Genomic DNA, 19,480 nt, shown 5'->3' on the forward strand with positions numbered 1-19,480 from the left:
ACCGTAACATGTACAGACATTTTACTTGTACTATTCCCATTGTTTTCAATTATGCTTCTCATTACCGTAACACAGTTGAATTACAGTAAAAAAAAAAAATTAAAAAAAAAAAAGATGCTATTGCACAATCATTGTTTAAAGATTTAAATCAGTGAAAATATGAGGCAGTACTTTACCATTTTAATTCTTTAATACTTTATCATTTTCTATTTGTAAATATAATTTTTTGGAGTAAAAAGGACCAGGACATTTTCTTGACATGTTTCATGAAAATCACCCTTTTGGTGATCTGTAGTAGATTGCCACTGCAGTACACTTTAATGAACAGCCTGACTGATACTGAAAAATTTAGTGATTTTATTCATCCCTTTAATCATTTTACAGCCACTGTATTTTAATCTGTACTAGTCTAAATCTGTTCAATGTATTGACCCTTTACTTTCTAGCATATGGAAAGATCTAAACAAAGAAAAGAAAAAAGCGCCTCCCACTGTAACTCCACCAACAAGGATGATTGAAATATGATTTCCTCCCAGAAAATATCATATAATTCCAAATGTGCGCTCATGGTGAATTTAATAACATGGAATGCATTCCCCTCTCACTACCAGTGGTTCAGTCCACCTATTTTATACCCCTCAACCAAACCATTTACTAAGACTTCGCAGTTACCCAGAAGAAACATCTGAAGACATCTACTGTAAGCGAAGACGGAGGATTTAACACAAGACATAAACAATAACATACGGTTCCGCATCGCCGTACAATCGAAGAGTTTTAAGTCCACGGATGGCCATGGACGGACTGGGAAACAATAAGAGCATGTCATACAGCCGATGGAGTTATGACAGGTAAGTGGACCGTGATCTTGTAAACAGATTGCTATAATCTGTCTTGATATGTGTGTTTTCAAGTGATCAGAGTAAATCACGGCGAGAAACATCAAAACGCTCGCAAAGTCAAGCAAACAGCTGATAACGGTAACGGAAATCTAATTTTAACGACTGAAGTTGAGGACAAAGTGGAGTTCGTGATTCGAAAAATTCTTTGTTTATGTCTTTATGTTTTCTTGTAGTTAAAATGAATGGCATTTTGAAAACCTTCTGACCCTGTCTTAGCCTTCTATTGTTTAAAAAGCATAACAACCAAAGTAAATTCTGTGATTTGACAGCTGAATGGAGAACTGTAAACAGGTCTTCAGTCAAACAGCTCATTAACGGTAACATGTAAAAACTAAAATAAAAAATTACGGTTATTTCGGATATTATGCTTTACGAAATAGGAACATCACGGTTCTATATCAGCAAGTGCTCTCTAAAGTGCATATCTCGTGTATTTATTATCATGGCTTCAGCATCCTCTCATCTCCAATCTTAGCATCCCTATTCTCAACAGGCATCATCATATATGCCTCACTGTTTTGAACCAGTGGATGATGTTGGAGTTCATAGTGTCTGCTTAAGGTGACACATTTGAGGATTCAGTCAAAACTCACTGCTCTCACTGCTCCCCTACAGAACTACAGAGATCCTGTGCAAAGGAGCAGGGATAGCATCTCAAGACCCCCCCCCCCCCCTTTCTCTAAACAAAGGGAATACATTCATCACTGAGCCCTGTCTCTGATGAATGGATAACATAGACAATACCACAAGCACTGACAGCACATCAGCCTATAGTACATCCCAGATCATAGTTATATCAGTATGAAACCAAGAGTGCAAGACTGTGCCATGAATAAAGACAAACCTGCAGAGTGTTTCATTCAACTGATTATAATCGCTTTTAACTAGCACTGCAGTAAGAAGAGATTTTGTGTTCTCCGCTTACTACATTTTCCTCGCCAATTTAATTCGCCCTCTACTTGCAGTTATATCAGCTCCAGAATGATGCCTTGATCTGGTTTTGAATTTAATAAACCTGGTGCTGATTACAGATTTTGTATATGCACAGCTCATGCAAGCATTGCTGATGTGCTCATCAGGACTGAAGCTGCTCTCAGACTGTCTAATCAACAATCCTGTGTCCCTATTAACAAAGCTGAAAGACCCAGATCAGGAGCTTCTGTAAGGTGTTTGCCACAGATAGTTTTCAGCACAGGCACACTTATATTGCTGTATTTAAACAATGTCAAATTTTTGTAAAAGAGGTGGGCAGTCTGTTCCAATTATCCAAATAAATGTCAAATTATCTTATTAGGAGACTGAAAAGGTACCTCGTAATTGCCATAAGACAGCACAGCAGCTTTACAGGCATGATGATGATTCATTCCTGCTTTTTTCCTTTCCACAATGGATCTTATTCAGAGTAGCGCCATATTTAATTTTTTGACAGGCTGTGAGGGATAGAAGTACAGTCTCTTCAATGGGTTGTACTGTTATTGGTGTTGATCGTTCAGCTGACGAAACATTGAAAAAATAACTTTCCAAATTTTTTTTTTTTTTAGTAGACAAAAAACTAGAAAAATACATGGACCTGCATAACCACTGGGAAACACCACGATGATTCTAATTGCCGCTGGACTGTTTTCTGGTTCTGCTCTACAAAAAAAAACAAAAAAAAAAAACAATATGGGCACCTGATCAATGACTGAAAAACGTATTGTTGGTCATCATACAAGAATTAAAACATTATTTATGATTGTTTACTCCTTGTTTGATATGTAAATAACCGCATATATAGCATATAATTCAAACAACATCACTAAATCAAAAATATTTTAGCCTATTGTTAAGATATGCATTTCAGTTTCATAACAAAATTCCATCAAAATAATTTGTGTAATTTTGAACAAAATTAAATAAAACTTAATATATGTAATTTAAAAAATATATTTTTTTTATTACATTTTACTAAATTGTACTCAATTCAATTTTATGGAATTTTGTTATGAAATTGAAATGTGTAAAAAAAAAAAAACTTTAACAAAATTAAGTTAAAAAAATCTTCAATATTTTAAGTTTTACAAATTTAATGTAGTTAAGGATCACAAAATTCAGTCTGATAGAAATTTGTTATGATATTGAAATGCATAAATCTTAAAAATATGTTTTTTGTTTTGTTTGTTTGTTTTAAGAATAACCCCAAAATAAATGTTGGGCATTATAAACCTAAGAGATCTTACAGTAAAAGGAAGGACATTCCTTTTTTTGGGCATGTTTTCCAGGATATAAAGTGTTAGAGTAAATAGAGTGAAGTTTAAAAAAAATGTTCACACAAAAGAGAAAAATCTCAATCATCCGAACAAAACAGTTTACTCAAATGAATCTGACTTTATGATTCATATGAGAATGCATTCTCCTCCTTGCATAGTGTGCTTATAAACAAGGGTTTATATGTGTGAACTTATAAACATATATCTGGACATTTTGTGTCCCGGAATGGAATTAAATTTTTCCAGGACAGATGGCTAAAAACCGGATGGTCCTGGAAAATCCTTGACAGGTGGCAACCGAACAGAGAATCCAGTCAGAGAATAACAACCATTTTACAGTAAGTGTTAATTGGAGTAAAAATAAGTTTAGGCTCAACTTGTGCAGTTGTTGGCTGTCATAACAACTCAAAGTATTTAAAGATATCAACGTAACCAACCTTGGATCATAGCTTCACGTCATCCACACACTCCCTAAAGTTTGACGAGAGGCACTTTAAAAAAAACAGTCATCACAACTCTCTAAAGTATCAGCACTATGGAGCCACATGCTTTTTGTGACAATTTGTATAAACTGAATATGCTAAACATAACATTATCTACTAAGAATATAAGCTGATGTGAGTGAAAACACTGGAGACCAGAAAATGAAAACAGGCGTCTGTTATGAATCGTGGAGCACTTCTGCGTTCAAGAACAAAAGTGGGTACAGCGTTAAGCCCCAGTCACACTATATTCGTGCTCCATTCATTCCCATTCATACACTTCTGAACGCGTAAGACCGGAAACGCAAGCTCATACGAAGAAAATTTGCTGCTGTGATTTATTTATCCTATCTGTTGCAGTGTCCAAAATAACTTTGCCTGCTCAAAGCCTAGGATGACTGCGGCATTATACAGAACAGCCATTGAATAGACTGTAAGATTATCCCTCACAGCCTTTTTTAAATTCCTGTGAAAAATTAAAAAAATGGCGCTACTCATAAAAATGTCTATATAAAACAGAGCGAAAAATCAAGGCGAGAGAAAACATACTATATAGGTAAAGACTATTTAGGTACTCTGTACCGTAAAACTTGCACATATCTTAGTAAAGTGAAAAACATGAAGACTGAAATGCTAGTGTGGAACTGGTGGTACAGTAGACACTTTGTACATCATTCACTGCAGCTTATGAACTGAATTCCAGTAGATGTTGGATAGCTTGGTGAATTACACAGAAAATCTACTGTGTTCTTCAGACAGATGACTGGAACCATTTAACAGCTTTTATACAAAGCACCATACTCTCTGAGATGCTTGATTTGTGGGATTAATTCTGTATTTCTGCTCGAAGAGGTGCAGAATCAGTATGATTGTTGAGGTTGTTTGGGGGAAAACTGTATACCTTTGAATGCACTGTAAGTCGCTTTGGATAAAAGTGTCTGCCAAATGCATAAATGTAAATGGATGACATCTCAATTTTCTCACCAAATGAACACAGAGTTGTGGAGCCATTCCCTTTAAGAATGGAAGTTGTCTGAGAGGTATACAGTAGTAGGCCCACTTAATCATCAGAAGGGTTCACTGATGTCTCACTGCAATTGTGTTGATACTGATTTCCTTTTGGTACCTGCTGAGGTAATCATAACAATCCAAAAAATGTAGCCATTTACTTCCTTGCAGGTCACTGATTGATACTGATTGGATTGACACACATCTACCAACAACATGACTGAAAATGGCAAAAGCTCTGGATTACATTAAAATACTAGACCTGTCTTAAAATCAAGTTTTGGATTTTCAGGATCTAGCCCCACTTTAATTAATCTGATCTTTTGTTCATCAGATTAATTTGAGGATATCTATGTCAGTCAGCAGTTAACCTTGGCAGACAGACGTCTTAGGACAATTTATGTAAGGCTAAGTATATAAAATAATCCACCCCTTATTGAATTCTTGGAGCTTAGAGACCTTAGTCTAGCACAAGGGAGCAGATTTATAATGTTTCTGTTGCTTCTGCTCACAATGCAATGCTGATCTGCTGCAAGAATAGCACATGGCTGTGTGTGCGTGTAGATCCCATCTCTCACTGCAGTCGTGTCCCTCAGGTTTGGGCCTTGGAACTGTAACCCCTGACATAGACTCACCCAATCTGAATCATTTGGCACCCGTTTCTGTCGTAACTATTCACTAGTAGCTCAATCTAAGTAAACCTCCCATTTACTGGGAAGATATGAAGGGAAATATGCAGCTTGAAGAGACATGTTCCAGCCTTATATCTTTTGGAGCTGGCATATGCCTTGGCCAAGGGCCTTGATGATGATTCAAGGGTTGATTCAGCGTACTGTAAGTGGGCAGTTGGTGCAGATGTACGATGAGTTTGGTGCTGATCTTACTGGGCTTAAGTGCTTGCCAATCTTTCATATTTTAAATATTTTTACAGGTATTGATTTGAAAGTTTACATAGAAAAACTTGAAAGAAAACATATAATTTGCACAGGCCTGGATCATGGTCTCGCAAGACCCCAGGGAAAATGTCAATGAAGGCCCCACCATCACCCTACTGGCAGACCCCTTTATCTTACGTTAAGTGTCAGTGGTGATTTGGCTAAACAAAGTTAGGAAACATTTGTAGACCAATATTATACCATTAAAAAAGCAGCGTACACAAATCTTAAACCTTCACTGTAAAAAAAAAAAAAAAAACAAAATTATGGAAAAGAATGTAAAAATGCTAAAGTAAAAACACTTAATTAGTTAAATGCTAGTTTACTATACCATGTACCATGAAAAAATTAAATGACATACGTGTAATTTTATGGTAAAATATATTTTCTAGGAAAAACTTAATAAAATACATTTATTTTATGTAACAAGACATTACATGTAGCCTACTTTTACGGTAAACTATTGTTAATATTACAGTAAAAAAAGAAGGGCTGGAAGGGCTTTTATTATTTTGGATGAAATTTAAGTCCTCATGTGACCTTTTATTTTACCACCTGCATGGTGGTTAAAAGCAAATGTTTGTAGTTCAAGTAGATTGGTATATTAACCAGGGACTAAAAACAGTTAATTAAACGAAAACCGAAAATGAGCAAATTTTTTCAAAGTCCCTTTCAATTGTTCTGGAGTGTAAACGTTATTGTTAAATGCTAGTAACCCGTTAATAACCAGTAAATTTCATTTCGGATAATTTTTTAATGAAACCAAAGACCAAAGTTTTTATCACAGTACATTTTCAGAATTACACCACTTTCTGTAGCCCAAATAAACGGGACTTTACTCTTTTTAGTGGAACAAAGCATGTGCTTTGATCCTGAAGGAAACCACTGCATCACATTTCTTTGCCTACTGTAACTGCATGTTGTGGATGTAGCCTTCCTTGACATGATGAAGACCTTTTTGGCAACTAAATACATATAACTACTACATGCATGATTAATTGAGATGCAAGGAAACATATCGAGGTAAAAAAGTAAATTTCTCAGTTGTTTCAAATCTTCACTGAATTATTGTTAGGTATGATGCATTAGGCTAATACAGATTTGACACTGCCTGGTGTTTTACTGCGAAGTAGATCTAGAATTAAAACAAATAATTAAGATTAAATAATGAAAAAAATATAAAATAATTAAAATAATATAATTAGCATAAAATGACATTTAATCTAAACGTGCCCACACATGTGCATGTATGCAGGAATGAGAGATTTAGGCTATTAATTGATTTTAGATGGCCAGATGTATATTTTAAATATTTTATATATATATATATATATTTAATATTAAGAATACATTTTAGGCTACCTTTTACTATGCTTGCTATAATTTCTGTGCTGAGAATTCTCAGATTAATTCTGGAATGAAAAAAATACAGTTTCTTCTAAGAACATTTTGTTTGTAGTTCCTGATGTTCATTATATCATTTAATAATATATATTATAGTGAACTGTAAAATATAGAGGACAGGCATTAAAATGACATCCCCTAATGGCTGAAATGTGGTCACTGTATTTTTTATGGTGAATTTTTGGCAAGCACAGCTGCCAGTATTAAAAAAAAAAAAAAAAGGGTTCAAACCTGGATTTTTACTGTAATATTTTGAAAATTGGAATAGTATTCGAATAACGCAGAACTCAAAGCCCTACTTACCTTTGAATTTGAAAAAAATTTAGATTCGGGACTAAACAATTTGTACATGTCACATATTCCCTGTTTTTGTGTCAACTTTTATGTTGAAATTCTTGTTTAGTTCCTGTTAGTTTGTAGTCCTTTTGTAGTTTCATTTTATGATTGGTTTGCCCCTGATTGTTTTCCCCAGGAGTTCTTCATTTCCTTGTTTGCCCATGTGTATTTAAGCCCTTGTTTCCCCTGGGAAACCAGGCACAAAACATGACAACGCATGTAAAGACTGACAAAGAAACCAGGGGAAACAAGGGCTTAAATACACATGGGCAAACAAGGAAACGAGGAACTCCTGGGGAAAACAATCAGGGGAAAACCAATCATAAAATGAAACTATAAAAGGACTACAAACGAACAGGAAACAGGATCTAAACAAGAATTTCAACATAAAAGTCAACACAAAAACAGGGAATATGTGACAGAACAAAAACAGGGTAATATGTGATAGTACACAGTGATGAAACCGAAACATTATTAGTCAACAAAAATGTAATATTCTACTACTGGAACAATTAATTGTCATTGAAAGCCAATAAATGCTGAAAACATTAGTATATGCGAAAAGGAAAAAGGATCCTTTTGTCCTGTTTCTTTGGCCCAGTCCTTACTCCAGCCCTGATTTTCCACCAGGTTCAAAGCCCTTTAATGGAAGAAAATCTATTGTATAGCTATATCTGTGGTTGTTTGGACTGATATGATATACTTTAAGCTATAATCTTAAACCATTACTCAATATTTACACATGAAGGATATTGACAAACATTTTAATGCTATTGTTTTCTATCAACATCTCATGTGAGCATAAATCTTTCTCCTTAAAGGACAGATGAGAGGCACAGAACAGAGACTACTGCACTGCTCTAATTACGGTCTCAGAGATGTGGAGTTCGCCCTGGGAAATGCAATGGAATATGTTAAAACAGAATACATTAATAGCAGCAAAGTATGATATCTCCAGTGTCCCTGGCACATAAAATATGAGGCATGAGCCGCCTCCTTTCTGCTTCTTTAAAATCAGTTCTTATTTTCTGAATGCTTCTGAAATGCCACTTAACTACAAATAATAATTTGGATGAGTTACAAATATTAATGGTGATTTATTAATTTTTGTTACTCAACCACACATTACCTCCAAGACAAAGAAATAAAAGACAGATGATAATTTAGGCAAATCAAACTCAAGACAAGTTGCAAGTAGTGTTAGTTGGTTTTCTTTCTTTCACCTCAGAACCTTTCTAGTGATGAAATCTGAATGCTCTTATTAATAGTCATATTCATGGATGAGGGGAAGTCAGTTGTGTGGGAGTCAATGATTTAATAAATTAACAGGAGAGCAGCTTTGGAAAATAACCACGGTATCAGGTTCAAACTATATTAGCTTTAGAATTTTTGTTTTTAGATTTTCATTCTTCATTGTTGTTTTCTCTCAGTTTGAGACATTTTACATTATTACTGTCACTCTACTGGAAAGGATGAGAAGAGAGTGTGGGGTTCCAACAGCAGAACTATTTATTCACAATGAAAACAAGAGATGATGATGAATATGAAACAAACAATTTGCTAAGAAAGAAAGCTAAACATCACATCAGTAGGCTGGAGAAATAACATGTAAACTCATTACCATACAAACAAGAACCAACAAGAGGAAGGAGAACAAGAGGACTATATATACACATGGGGACTAAAGACATTACAATCAACAGCTGGGAACAACAATCAGAGGGAATGGGGGATCAGAGGGAATGGGGAACAGGTGTGTGTAATGAGGATGTCTGGAAGGTGCATGATGGGAAATGTAGTTTGGGGGGAAAACTTCAACATAAGTCTCAGAACACAAAAGGATAATGACGATGTGTCAATTACACTTCTCTATGTCTTCTTCTATTAAATTTGTACATCATGGGCCTATATAATTTCAATCCAAAGATTTTTATTTTATTTTTAAGCAGATAGTGCTGGCCCTATGTTCTGACTGTATCAGTCCTTGCCATTTTCTCAATGTGTTGGATGAGAGCACTCTTTCTGTCGTGCATTCACAGCGAGCGGGGAGAGAGTGAAGGCATGTTAAGATGGTCAGTATGAAAAGTGATGCGCTTATTCAGTTTTCTTTCTTGTAGTTTTTTTTATCTGTCAAAATGACAGACAGTATTTTGGAATTATACAGAAAATGTAACCTCAGGTTCAAATCACTTTACATTCCGTACATTCCGAGAGAAAATGAGGAAGAGCTTGTTAATAAAATGTTGCACTCCCCGTGGTGTGAAACTGACTCTCCTTTAAAAGCCCTCTATAGTTACTGTTAATGACACCGTCAAACTTTCCAACTGGCATCTGTTCTCCCGCAAACACAGAGAGAAGTGATCGCACTTAGTAAATTACCTCAGGAGCTATTAAATAACGCCTTTGTCAACTGTGCATTTCTACACTCACTGAGCACTTTATTAGGAACACTATGGTCCTAATAAACTGCCTGACGTGATCTTCTGCTGTTGTAGCCCATCCGCTTCAAGGTTCGATGTGTTGTGCATACTGAGATGCTATTCTGCTCACTACAATTGTACAGAGTGGTTATCTGAGCCTTTCTGTCAGTTAGAACAGATATATTCTCCGTTGACCTCCCTCATCAACAATGTGTTTCCACCAACAGAACTGCCGCTCACTGGATGTTTTTTTTTTTTTTGCACCATTGTTGTGTGTGAAAATCCCAGGAGATCAGCAGTTACAGAAATACTCAAACCAGCCCATCTGGCACCAACAATTATGCCATGGTCGAAATAAATGAGATCACATTTTTTCCCCCATTCTGATAAAACAGATAAAACATTATTATTTAGTTAGTTATATATTGATCAAGTTGTTTTCACTGGAATTGACATGACTACCATAGGCTACTTTGGACATCGTTTTAAATAAAAAGTAACTTTCATAATATTTTTCAGAAGTTTTTGACATCAAAATGTGTAGGCTATATCACCATATATAAAATTATTGACCAAAAATGTCAAGAATATCGCTATAAAGTTTTTAAATTATATTTCCCAAACCTATCACGTATTATTAATTAATAATATAAAGTTATTTAATATATAAACCTTTTTTTTGTTGATTTGTCCTGAAAAAACAAACAAACTATGTTGTCCTATACCTTTACTGTGATATAAAATTACTCATAAAGTGATTTAGAATTTTGGTCATATCGCCCACCCTTACATGTAGGTATGAATGCTGTACAGTGAGAGTATTATACTGAGGATATGAATGTCCACATGCCAAGGCCTATTTGCAAAATTAGCCATCAGTATGTTGAACAAGGTGAGAGCAGCTTAACAATTTTTTTTTCTACCACTTTATTTGAGGATTTCATTTTCTTTTAAACTCAAAATATCCCTTGAATAAGATGCATTGAAAAAGCTTTTATTGGCTAAATAAATCTCTGAAAATGTTCTTTTATGAGTCTTGTTGCTGCAGGGGAAAAGGTCAGGTAAACAATGAGTTAAAGGGAGACATTGGAACAATTATTCCATATCTTTTACACTTTTTAAAGGAGAGTGAAAGCCATGCATTTAATAATGTAAAAAATGCTTAAATATGCCTTGTGGGTTTTAACTTTAAATTTCTCTGCTTCTCATTCATCCATCTTCTGAGTTATACAAGAGGTTATTGACATTATTGATTTTTTAAGACCTCAACATTTCATTAGTCAGCTCTAGGCCAGTGTTCATTTCACAATTCATCTAACTAGTCAATTTAGACCATTTTACAGCAAGAATGACATGCTGATGATTCTCCTTGGAAAATAAGCAAACAGAATATTCAAGTTGTCATGAACTATACTGTGTATCCCCCTGTCTTCTTCTAGAGACTCTTATGTTGAAATCACTTTCTTCACTACATTTCCCAAGATGCAGTTATCATCCTCACCTGTCCTCCATCATCACTGTGTTCAGCTGTTCTGTGTTAACCATCATTTGTACCTCTATTTATACCCTTCATGTTCAGTTATTTGATGTCTAGTCTTGTCTATTGTGCCTTGAACAAAAGCCATTCTTTGTTATCATTTTCAGCATCCCTTATACTATTTCTGTTTGTATATTTACTCTGCGTTTGGGTTCAACAGTATCTCTCTCTGGATGAATCTGCATGTTCTTTGTGTTTATGCCTCCTATTGGTTGGAGTTTGTTTTGTGGAGTATTTCTTGCAGGACATTGGAGCAATTAGATCATTTGTTGCACTCGTGTAACAGCCGGCTCACTGAACATTCATTTGACTGCCTGAGGAAACTGAACGCCTTTTTTGCTGCTTCCACCTAGCGTCTGAAACTTGTTTTGTGGAGGAACACACCTTCGGGACAGTTATGTGGATGAATCTATGCGTTATTTGTGTTTATCCCGCCTATTGGCTGGAGTTGGTTTTATAGCATCTGTCTGTAAGACAAAAGGGAGAGAGAAATCGGGTGAATGTAAAAGCGGCCCCCCACAAAGTGCGGCTTTCACTTGCGTAAACGCCTGTTGACACCTGCTCCGTCCACAGAACCGGGTCTGGAGCTCACTTTTTAGTGAGATCAGTCAGCGGGCTAGTGACGTCCGAATAATTAGGTACAAATCTCCTATAATATCCAGCCAGCCCCAGGAACTGTCTCGCCCCCTTTTTGGTCTTGGGCCTCGGGCAGGTCGCAATCGCCGCAGTCTTGTCAATTTGGGGACGCACCAGTCCCTCATTTCATCTTTTGTTGGCTGCTCAATTGGAAACATCTTAGTCTCAGATCATGCCCTGGTGAGTTTAGAGGTGTTGCCACATACGGAGAAAAAGAAATCATATAGTTGGCGCTTTTAATGTTTCCCTTTTGCAAAATCCTAAATTCCAACAAATGTTAAAGGCTGAAATTAATATTTATATTGAGACCAACTGGTCCTCAGTATCCTCTGTGGACGTGGCTTGGGAGGCACTTAAGACGGTCCTTAGGTGATGGATCATACAGTATGCCTCATTCATCAAATAATCCAAAGCACAAGAACTTGTGGAGTTGGAAGGGAATATTAAAAGTGCAGAGGCAAAGCTTGTCTGATGGCCTCAGAGAATTGACCCAATTGAAATTTAGATCTAATACTATTTAGTCATGGAAGGTGGAGTTTTGGCTATTTAGGGCAAGACAGTCATACTTTGAGTCGGGGAACAAAGCAGGGAAGCTTTTGGCTAAATAAAGCAGAGAGAGTCTTTTTCTACCATGCCCTCTGAAATCTGCTGGTGGTGAAAGTTTTACCTTGGCCATTGATATTAATAATGCTTTTAAAGAATTCTATCTTGATCTCTATAGTTCCACGTCTTCGTCTACTGATGAAGATATTAGAAACTTTGTGGAACCATTAGAACTCCCTAAACTAATAAAAATGTTTTCTTGATTTTGAGAGAACCTTGGAAGAGCTTGAAGTAATTAAGGCCTTGCCTAAAGGCAAAGCTCTGGGGCCAGATAGCTTTGCTGCTGAGTTTTTTAGGTTTTATGCTACAGAACTGGCTCCACTTTTGCTAGAAGTTTATATGGAATCATTAAACCATGGAAAGCTTCCGCCAACCATGATGCAAGCCTGGATCAGTCTGATTCTTAAAAAGGACAAGGATCCAAACAGTATCTCTCTCCGTGTTCATGTGCTGACAGAAGACTAGATCCAAATATGAACCCAGCAGAAGAACTGACTGAGGACAGGGTTCTGGTGGATGTGTTTATGTAGCTGTTCAGCTCTTCTGTAATATTCTGTAAAGTTTTATCGACTCACTGTGACAACCACAATAACTGGCACCTACCTCAAATCCATCTATGGTATGGGACTTAACTACCACCGGAGTACAGATCTTCCGGTGATGGGGAACCTTTCATTTCAGGAATGTGCAAGCAACGCTGGTGAGCCATGAGCCAGTTCCTGAAGCTGTGTCCATCCCAGAGCTAGTGTTGCAAGCCTGGTCCGTCCCTGAACCACCCACGGCTCCGCCTTCCGAGCCTCCCACAGCAGTGCTCACAGCCGTCTGGAAAAGGAGGAGGAGAAGGGCTCCTACTCCCCTATCAGTGTCTGTGCTCTCGACCATGGAGGCTGTTCCCGTCACTGCCTGTGCTCACGACCATGGAGGCCGTTTTCCAGTCACTGCCAGCGCTCCTGACCATGGCGACTCTGCCCTCAGAGTTCTGTCACAAACTATTCTGTTTCCCCCCCGTTTTCTTCTAGAGACTCTTATGTGAAGTCACCTTCACTACATTTCCCAAGATGCACAGTTATCATCCTCACCTGTCCTCCATTTTGTTCAGCTGTTTTGTGTTAACCATCATTTGTACCTCTTTATACCCTTTATGTTCAGTTATCAGATGTCTATTGTGCCTTGAGCATTCGTAGTGCTATTTCTGTTTGTATATTTGTCTTCATCTTGAATAAACTCTGTTTGGGTTCAACAGTATCTCCATGTTCATGTGCTGACACAAGTGACCATTTGAAGACTCTTCACTCATTGGAATTTTAAATGAGTAACATTAAATTGTCATCTGGTCTGCTAGAATACGTTAATATTTTTTTAGTAGTTTTGTTGAATTTCTTGTTAGATACTTCCTTAGTTGTTTGAACTTAAACTTACAAAGAAAGCTGAATCATGATGGTAGCTGGTCTTTAACAAAGTGAAGATAATGCTATATTTGGCCAAATTAAAGAATACTTATACATCTGTGATCTGCTGACTGTAAATTAATCAGACACTTGAAACGAGATTTTGCTATTACATCCTTTAGAATTAGGTGGTACTGTCATAGAAACATGAATAATATCCTACATTTGAATGGATTTCATTACACACAACGGCAAGCCATTCACTCGATGTTCTCGTTTGAGTTTCACTTTTTCTAATTTTCTAGTTTTACCGCAACAATTCTAGTCGTGAAAATTCATTGCAGATTCAATTTCAGAGCAACAAGCCTTGAGTGAATTGTTGAGTAGGCTGTTTAGTCTTGTTGTTCATTACGTCAAAGCTGCATTCCATTTCTTTTAAAACAATCAGCACATTCGGTTCTCTCTCGATGATGCATCACCTCTTAGAAACTGAAGGGTCATCGGTGGTGGATGTGTAATCCATGGCAAATGTTTTTTTTGTTTTTTTTTTTAAGCTGCATGCTGTTGTACAACATGTGGTTTGACATCATCTTCAGTGACTGATGCTCTCCTTCATTCTGTCTACTCTGCTTATTGGCTGAGACATCAATCACTTGACATCAACATATGAAGATGTCATAAATCACATACAGAAAATTGAATATTTAAACACTTCAATCTAATGTCCTGAGCTGTACTTCAACATCACACTTCAACTGAAGTCTCTGTGTTTCATGCAGGAGAGGTAAAAATGCATTCTTTGCTCAGAACTTCAGGATTGATCCAGTTTCTATTGTCATTTACATTACATCCGCTATTAACAAGGTGGGAAATTTACTAATGAAAACATTACATACAATAAGAGTTTAGCACTGAAGCACCAAAATATTATTTTATAATATCATATTTATATAAACATTTATAATATATATATATAAATATATATATATATATATATATATATATATATATATATATATATATATATATAAATAATATTAATTAGCACTAAATGTGAGTTTTCAAACATCAGCTTAATCTGGTCACAAGTGATCAGCGCTAAATACAGGTGTAAACCAGGTCCAAAACTTTTTCAATTCAATTCAATTTTATTTATATAGCACAGTTTAAAAACAACAACAGTTGACCAATGTGCTGTACAATGTGTTCACAAAATCTTTTTAAATACAATAAAACCCACAATAAAACATAATAATATATACCTAAAAGACATATAATAATAAACAACAGACAACATCACAAGTTAAAAGATGCGTTTTTAACTTAGATTTAAAAATATGTAGTGTTGGAGCAGTTCTGATAGAAGTCGGTAAGTAGGCCAGTATTCCAAAAGTTTAGGTGTGGCTATGGCGAACGCTCGATCACCCCTAGATTTTATCTTAGACTTAGGAACAGTTAATAAACTCTGGTTGGTGGATCTAAGAGCTCTTCCTGGACGGTGTTCACACAAAAGGTCAGAGAGGTAGGCAGGGGCTTGGCCATTTAAGGATTTAAATACAAGCAAGAGCACTTTAAAATCAATTCTAGAATGGACAGGAAGCCGATGTAAAGACACTAAAACAGGAGTAATAAGTTCATGTTTACAGACACCCATTAAAAGTCTCGCAGCTGCATTTTAAACCATCTGTAATCTAGATATGGAAGAATTGTTTATTCCCAAATATAGGGAATTACAGTAGTCAAGTCTAGAGGTGATAAAAGCATATATCGCTGTTTCGAAGTACTTGATGGACAAAAAGGACTTCACTTTAGCAAGTACTCTTAGTTGATAAAAACTGGATTTTACAACTGAGTTAATTTGCTTGTCAAATTTAAGGGCACTATCAAAAAAGACCCCCACATTTTTCACACAAGTTTTAACCGAAGACGATAAGACACCAAAATTTAAATGAGAAGTTTTAGGGGCTTCTGAAGAGCCAAACACAATGATCTCAGTTTTACTTTCATTTAAATTAAAGAAACTGAAAGACATCCAGGCCTTAACATGAGACAGACGAGAGAGTCTAAGCCATTTTTATGCTTCAGGGTTAGATACATTTGTGTATCATCTGCATAGCAGTGATAATTCAAACCATGTTTTTTAAAAATTGAGCCTAAGGGAAGCATATAAAGAGAAAACAGTATGGGGACCAAAATAGAGCCTTGGGGGACCCCACAAGTCAGGGGAGCTACACTCGAGTGGAATTTTCCTATGTTTACAGTAAAAGTTCTATTTTTAAGATATGATTGGAACCAACTAAGGGCATTTCCTCTAATGTCCACAACATGCTCCAACCGAGAAAGAAGGATATCATGGTCAACCATATCGAATGCAGCACTCAAATCCAAAAGAACCAGGACAACCGAGTCACCAGAATCAGTGGCTATTAAGACATCATTTAAAACCTTTTCAAGTGCCGTCTCAGTCGAATGAAGTTTTCTAAAACCTGATTGAAATATATCAAAGACCAAAAAGCTCTGCAATTGGTGAAGAACTACTTTCTCCATAATTTTGGTTAAAAATGAAATATTAGAGATGGGCCTAAAATTAGATAATATTGTAAGATCCAGATTCTGATTTTTGAAAAAGGGGTTTAACAGTTGCATGTTTCAAACAGTCAGGTACAATTCCTGATTCCAGGCACCTATTGATTAAAATTAGAAGAGTGGGCCCAACCACATCAAAAACTTGTTTAAGAAAACGTGGGGGGATGACATCGCATGGAGACCCCGTAGGCTTATGTTTTTTTACAATCTCCTGTAAAAACGGAAAGGAAACTGAATTGAAATGGCTAAAAATACCAATACAATTTGAACACACAGCAGGATCATATTAATATTTTGTCTAATTTTTTTATCAACAAAGAATTGACAGAAGCTTTCACACATATCTGTTTACAAATAGGCGATTCACAGCAGCATTTATAGTATTGAAAAGAGTTCTAGGTCTGTGACAGTTTTTATCAATAAGTTCAGATAAGTACATAGACTTAGCCGATCTGAGTGCTTTCTGATACAGTACTTAGATAGGGAGTCCTTTAGCATTTCATATGAGATCTGGAGCTTGTCTTTCTTCCATCTACATTCAGCCCTTCTGCAAGCCTGTCTAAGAGCAGGAGTGGTATCATTTAACCAAGACATAGACTTAGGTTTATGGAGTTTAGGCCTTAGAGGAGCTACCGAGTCCAAGATGTTAGTGCAGACATCATCATACAACCCAGGAGCTCGTCTGCACTTTGATCAGCTGGGGAGGAGAGCAAGGATTGAGAAGACTCCTTGAACATTGAAGAGAAAGTATCACTGGTGGAAGAGGACAGTCTCCGAGTCACAGGCAGGTTTGTCGGATTTGACAGCAGGAGATGACACATGAACAGTAAATAATATAGGTTTATGATCTGAGAAGCTGTAATCACCCAACTCAATGTCCAGCACAGAAAAACCATGAGCCAACACAAGATCGAGTGTATGACCCTGTGTATGAGTAGGGTCTTTCAACAGTTGGACTAAATCAAAAGAGTCAATAAGCCTAATGAAATCTTTCTCCAGAGGGTTGGATGGGAAACACACAGGCACATTAAAATCCCCAAGAATTAAACTTGCTTAATGCCACTTACAAAGTCAGAAAATTCAGTGAGAAAGTCTTTGTGAGGTTTCGGGGGTCGATATACCAGCGCAATCACCAAGGGATTGACAGAGCCCAGAACCAGGGGTTATAACTCAAAACTGTTATATGCATCTGTCGTTAAAAGCCGACATGAGAAATTGTCTTTGAAAATAGAGGCCAGCCCCCCACCCCGTCTCGCAGCTCATGGGGAATTAAAAAATTTGCAATTAGCAGGTAGTAGTTCCGAAAAAGGGCTCAAATCCCCAGTAGTAAGCCACGTTTCAGTGACAAATAGGAAGTCTAAGGCACGTGAAGTGAAGAAGTCATTGAGAATAAAAGTTTTATTTACCATTGATCTCGCATTGATCAAAGCCATCCCTACCCGCACCAGAACATCAGTCGACTGTGAGGTCTGGCACAATGAGCGGAGAAGGCACACACACACACCGCCACGGCGAAGACAAGGCGAGCAGTGTCGGGGCCACTGATCAAAGGTAGGCGGAACAATGGGTATATTCCAAGAACATACAGGATCAGAGGAACGCTAGGTGATAAAACGTTTATAATCCACATCACAAGGATGGACCTTCTTGTTTGATAACACCAGGAGCTTGAGCTTAATGGCAGCACCTCCCCGTCTTCCCCGTCTTTTGCGGCGTCTTTTCCGAGGTTGAGAGCACGGAGGGTGGCGCAAACATGCAGGTAGAGACGCCAGGAATGGAGGAGGAGAGTATTGTTGGCCTCTCTGAACTTGTTTAGGCATCTCATCCGCAAAAACCCGGAGATCCAACAGCGTTTGATGGTCATATACTATAAGCGGCGAGACAACTTGGAATAAAAAGAACCAAAGACACATTAAAATAGACAAACTAAGAGACACATCATAATTTATAATTTTCTTTATTTATCACACATTATACATTTTGCACATATACGGTGAAATTCTTCTTTTTCACATATCCCAGCTAGGCTGGGGTCAGAGTGCAGGGTCAGCCATGATACGGCACCCCTGGAGCAGATAGGGTTAAGGGCCTTGCTCAAGGGCCCAACAGTGGCATCTTGGCGGTGCTGGGGCTTGAACCCCCAACCTTCTGATCAGTAACCCAGAGCCTTAACCGCTGAGCTACCACTGCCCTGCTGAGCTACCACTGCCCTATCAGGGAGCAGACTGCAAGCCACACACACCGGCGCCATCTTGCACACCAACCAATGTTTTTTGTTATCAGATCGCTCGAACCACATCAGGACTCAGAAATGCATGTGACCACACTGAATTTGTAGTGTAAACTCTAATCTGTCCTGATGCATTCCGTACAGTAGTGGTTCCCAAACTTTTTACCTTGAAGCCTCCTTTTTGCACATTATTTTCTTATTAGACTGGAGTAATGGCAGCTGAAAATGGGGCTTGGATAAACAATTAATTATAGGCTAAATAAAAACATAAAACACTTATTTCAGATTTAGAGTTATAGAGATTATCTGTAATCTATAGCGACGTTACACTTGAAAAATGAAAATTATTGGCCGAAAATTAACATTTTAAACAACTTTTTTCCCTTCTTTTTTTTCTCTTTTTGTTCTTAAAAAATAAAATAAAAAATAGCCAAATTTAATGGGTATTTCCCTTAATTTTAATGAATGAGCATTTGCTGTCAGCCACACTAAACCATGCCCCCAGCATTGAGCGTGTATGTATGTCAAGACTGCAGAACAGACATTCTTGAAGAAGAATACCAATACAAACGGCTCCGAATTTATTTGTGCATTAAATTACACATACACTTATGTACTTGTGGATTGTATTGTGAGCAAAGAAAATCACATTTTGTGCATTCTTCTGGTGTGTGGATTTGTAAATTGAGCACGTGTAGATCTGTTGCATGCATGTGTGGATCGGTTGTCCGTGGATTCACGTGTGCATCTGTCTTGCATCTCAA

General features: G+C 37.0%; 1 protein-coding gene across 6 annotated transcripts in view; it reads left to right on the forward strand.

The window, feature by feature from the left end:
• The first annotated feature begins 575 nt into the window (after window positions 1-575).
• Window positions 576-19,480, forward strand: part of LOC127451997 (tubby protein homolog) — a 108,419-nt gene continuing 89,514 nt past the window's right edge. For all 6 annotated transcript variants that reach the window (XR_007899191.1, XM_051717137.1, XM_051717114.1 and 3 more), the window contains exon 1: window positions 576-851. Coding sequence is in view for 4 of the 6 variants with exons in the window: in XM_051717114.1 (XP_051573074.1) it covers window positions 790-851 (62 nt within the window). In the remaining 2 variants the exon portion in view is untranslated. The remainder of the gene's footprint in view (window positions 852-19,480) is intronic.

This window comes from Myxocyprinus asiaticus, chromosome 2, assembly GCF_019703515.2.
Source record: "Myxocyprinus asiaticus isolate MX2 ecotype Aquarium Trade chromosome 2, UBuf_Myxa_2, whole genome shotgun sequence".
In the NCBI taxonomy this organism is placed as follows: domain Eukaryota; kingdom Metazoa; phylum Chordata; class Actinopteri; order Cypriniformes; family Catostomidae; genus Myxocyprinus; species Myxocyprinus asiaticus.